Source organism: Diadema setosum, chromosome 18 (genome assembly GCF_964275005.1).
Source record: "Diadema setosum chromosome 18, eeDiaSeto1, whole genome shotgun sequence".
Lineage (NCBI taxonomy): Eukaryota > Metazoa > Echinodermata > Echinoidea > Diadematoida > Diadematidae > Diadema > Diadema setosum.
The window spans coordinates 4577319-4581027 of NC_092702.1; the positions used below are offsets into that span (position 1 = coordinate 4577319).

At 43.7% G+C, this 3709-nt stretch overlaps 1 protein-coding gene across 1 annotated transcript; it reads right to left on the reverse strand.

The window, feature by feature from the left end:
* Positions 1-846: 846 nt before the first annotated feature.
* Positions 847-3111, reverse strand: LOC140241496 (E3 ubiquitin-protein ligase TRIM36-like). The gene has a single exon (XM_072321224.1). The coding sequence runs from the start codon at positions 3109-3111 to the stop codon at positions 1117-1119; it is 1995 nt and encodes a 664-aa protein (XP_072177325.1). The 3' UTR covers positions 847-1116.
* Between the last annotated feature and the right edge of the window lie 598 nt (positions 3112-3709).

A 3709-nucleotide genomic window follows, 5' to 3' on the forward strand; every position in this document is an offset into this window, starting at 1 on the left:
CCATGAACGTCATATTATTATGCATTATCTCCATATCACCAAGGTCATTTTTCTTCATATTTTTTTAACATCAATTCATACATTGAAGCACGAGTTTTTGTCCCTCAAAATGAGGATCTGTGACCCTAATTTGGAGACGTAAATAAGAATTGTACTCTAAGCCGTAATTCTAAATTCTTCGTTACGCCGGCTCGATTCTCAGATCACATCGCAAAAATCTTGTTTCGGCACTTGCATTCGAAAGGACGTGCTAGTGACAATGCACAGGATGACTCATTCAGATGGTTTCCTTCACGGATATCTAGAAGAGCTACATTATACATGTATTATTCTGTTCCTGTTGCTGTTGGACATACATACAAGCTTGTATGTATTTCAATAAGTTGAATCTGCAGAAAGACAACACTCGATCCACAAGATACTAGTATATATATATATATATATATATATTGATAAGTGTTTATACACTCACTGCGTTTGCATTGGGCTTTTTGGCTCTTTTCTCCATACTGTCATCATAAAATAAGAACGCTTTATTTAAGTACAAACATAAGCTACCTCTCCCCAAACAAAGAATGTCTTGCAACTCGCCTATTACCAGAAAGTTCTGGTTTCTTTTTTTCCGTTTTGCGGTTTCGCTTTGTTTGAACACACTTTTAATGTCACTTTCTTTGTCTAAAGCGGTTATAATGCCTTTTAGCTCTGCTGGAAGACAGAACAAAAAACAAAGTGGTCTGTGAACTTGTACTTTCAGAATAAGAATGATGTTGGCCTTTACACTAATGGTATCCTCATTTTATTGAGACGATGTTTGAACACTAATACTCTATCATGTTATGATACATTCATTCTGATTATAAACTCGAGTCAAATTACACTCTGTGAAGTACCTTCTTCGATACAATAAGATATATAACTGGTTTTGGAGCCATCAACAAGGTGCATGGTTTCGCAATAACTGTGTCATGGATGGATGTTATATAGTTTATCGTGGTATGATATCGTTTTAACCTGTAATATACAACTGGATTCAATCATTTACACAACCTTGCATATGATAAATCAAATCGGACTTGAAACAATTTCAGCGACTTGATTTTGTTGTTGTTGCAAGTTTTACTTATCGCAATGACAAATTGTTGTAATCTTTCCATCCCCACCCGTTGCCGTCACGACAGCGGCCGAAAACATTCCCGATGGAGACACAGCCAACATGAGGTCTTTTAAGGCGTGAGTTTCCTTTTCGAATAGAGTTTCTACCTTCTCTCCTTGAAAGGTGAACCTCTGCAGTGTCTTTTGGCCGTTTTCGTCGGCCCAGAGCACGCAGACGAGCCCGTGGACATCGCAACCTACCACCGCCTTCTTCCATTCGTCATCATGGATGGAAGCGAGGACGTTTCCGTTGAAGTCGAGAATGCTCGCAGAGGCGGGTTCGTGCGATATGACAACGCAAGTCGGCTTCTTGTAGGATACAGCTACCCCAGTCGGTGACAGATCACCTGTTTGAATTGTACGCTGCAGGCTACCGTCAGCTCGAAGGACGAAAACTCTTCGATGATCTTTGTCCGACGCGTAGATAGTATCCTCACAGTCCGTAGCCAGACCGGATATGCTCCTCTCCGCCGGAAGTGCTCTCGATATTTCCGTCAGGTTTTCTGCTAGGAGATGCAACTTGGAGCCCGTGGTAGCAAGAACGAATCGGTGGCCGGAGAGAGCTGAGAAACATCTGATTCTGTCGTACTGTATTCTGCCGTACTCGTACTGCAATGTGGGAAGCCAGCGATTCCAAGCAAAGCTGCTACACCCAGGAATGCCCGTTGCAGTTACTTTTATGGATGCACACAAAGAGGAATCTTTCATACCGTCCTGTACCAAGGCAGCGAGGCGTCCGTCTCGCATGAATTGCAAGTCCTTTGGACCACTCTTACACGAAATACTTACAGTTCCTCTTTTTCTGCAGCTACATCCCACAATGACCTTGCCAACGTTAGCCTCGAAGGGTGGTACGTGGAAATGAAATCCTTCCACCGACTGCTCGATACGCTTCAGCACCTGTTCGTCCGGTTTCTCCGCCAGCGTCCTGTCCATAGCTTTGAGCAAGCTCTTGTACATGGAGGCAATTCCTACAAGATCATCTTTGTTGTCCAGTACTTGCTGAGTCATCAGTAAACTCTTGTCCCCCAATGCCTTCATGTTCTCAGTTTTCCGTCGCAACTCAACCAGCTGCTTGTTCTTTTCTTCCAGGTAGTCACACCCTTCCCGTTCTAACCGATGGTGAAACTCATCGACTCGTGTTTTGTACTCCTTAACGGCACATTGTATGCTATTGCTTGTTTTCTTACTGTGGTCGACAATAAGCGATTCTAGCTTGTCAAGTAGGCTGATAAATTTTGCTAATTCGTCTGACTTTGCGGCAACGTCTTCGCGTCTCGAACTCAGCTTCTCTCTAATTGTTGGAACAAAGTCTTTCAGAAACTGCAGCTCGTGGTAATTCTCCCGGCTGTGGTCGATAAGAGTACAATCATGGCATATGGGTTCAAGGCAAGTCACGCAGAATAGCTTCAGCTTCTCATCAGTGTGCTTTGGGCACAAAACTGAATAGTCTTTGCTCTGAAAGGTGACCTTTCCCTCCAGCAAATCCGAGATGCTGGCTACGGTGTGATTCTGCGTCATCCGAAGTCCCGCATGGACAGATGAGCACCGATGACAGAGAATCTGACAACATTCGCGGCAGTAGGTACATGGGTTTCCTTCTGCGACATCTTCGGACGTGTGAACGTAGCCACAGGTTTCACACTTGTTGGCGGAGTTCACCAGCTTCTTTTCTCGCACCTCTTTATCTATGAGAGCCTCGACAAGCCGTGTAGCTCTGAAATCGAGCCGTAATCCACGCACACCACTTTTCGGCACCTCAGTACAATCTTTGCACAGAGCGCACTCCAGTGACACTTTCCGCGAATCGTCCTTTTGGCTTCGTGCAAACTGCTTCTCCAAACACTTTTCACAGAAACTGTGGAGACACGCCAGAATACGAGGAGTATCTAACCTTTCCAGGCAAATAGCACACTCCACCTCTTTGGAAACAACTGAATCTAGGTTCATTGCCGCCATGACTGTGATATGCTGCTTTTCACAAGGTTACTCTCTACGATATACATACTATGTGATACGACGTTCAACGCACGCCACATTCATATGGTCGTGTCGAAAGTCAGATGAGACATGTAAGTGTATGTTTTGAGTATCATGCTCTGAAGGATGTAGCAAGAAACAAACAAGGAAGTAACGTTCAAGTTGAGTGCAGCCTAAATAGCAATACGAATGGAGTACGCGGGTCAAAGTCCGCAATTACCATGGACAGAGGTTATGTTCATGAGCCGTCATTACAAACCAATCAGGAAAGCGGATTCCAACACCTCAAACAATAACACCATGGAAATTGTCTGATTGGTTAAAGTGGGTAAGTCCCACCTACTAGTAACCCTGGGTTCGGGCTCGATTTTGGAAAATCTATCTGTATGTGGGGGTGTATTGAACCCACGTAGAAACACCCACGAATGTAGAAATACATTAGCCACAAAAGTAGAAATCGCTCACAAATGAAGAAAATTTCAACCTGTGCACAAAAATAATGTATAAATGAACAGCGCCCACTAATGTACCAACGAAGTTGCATGATACAACGCATATGTAGAAAGTACTATGTAGA

Excerpts from the sequence above, each read along its gene's own strand:
- LOC140241496 (XM_072321224.1), bottom strand. The coding sequence starts at position 3,111 with ATGGCGGCAATGAACCTAGATTCAGTTGTTTCCAAAGAGGTGGAGTGT.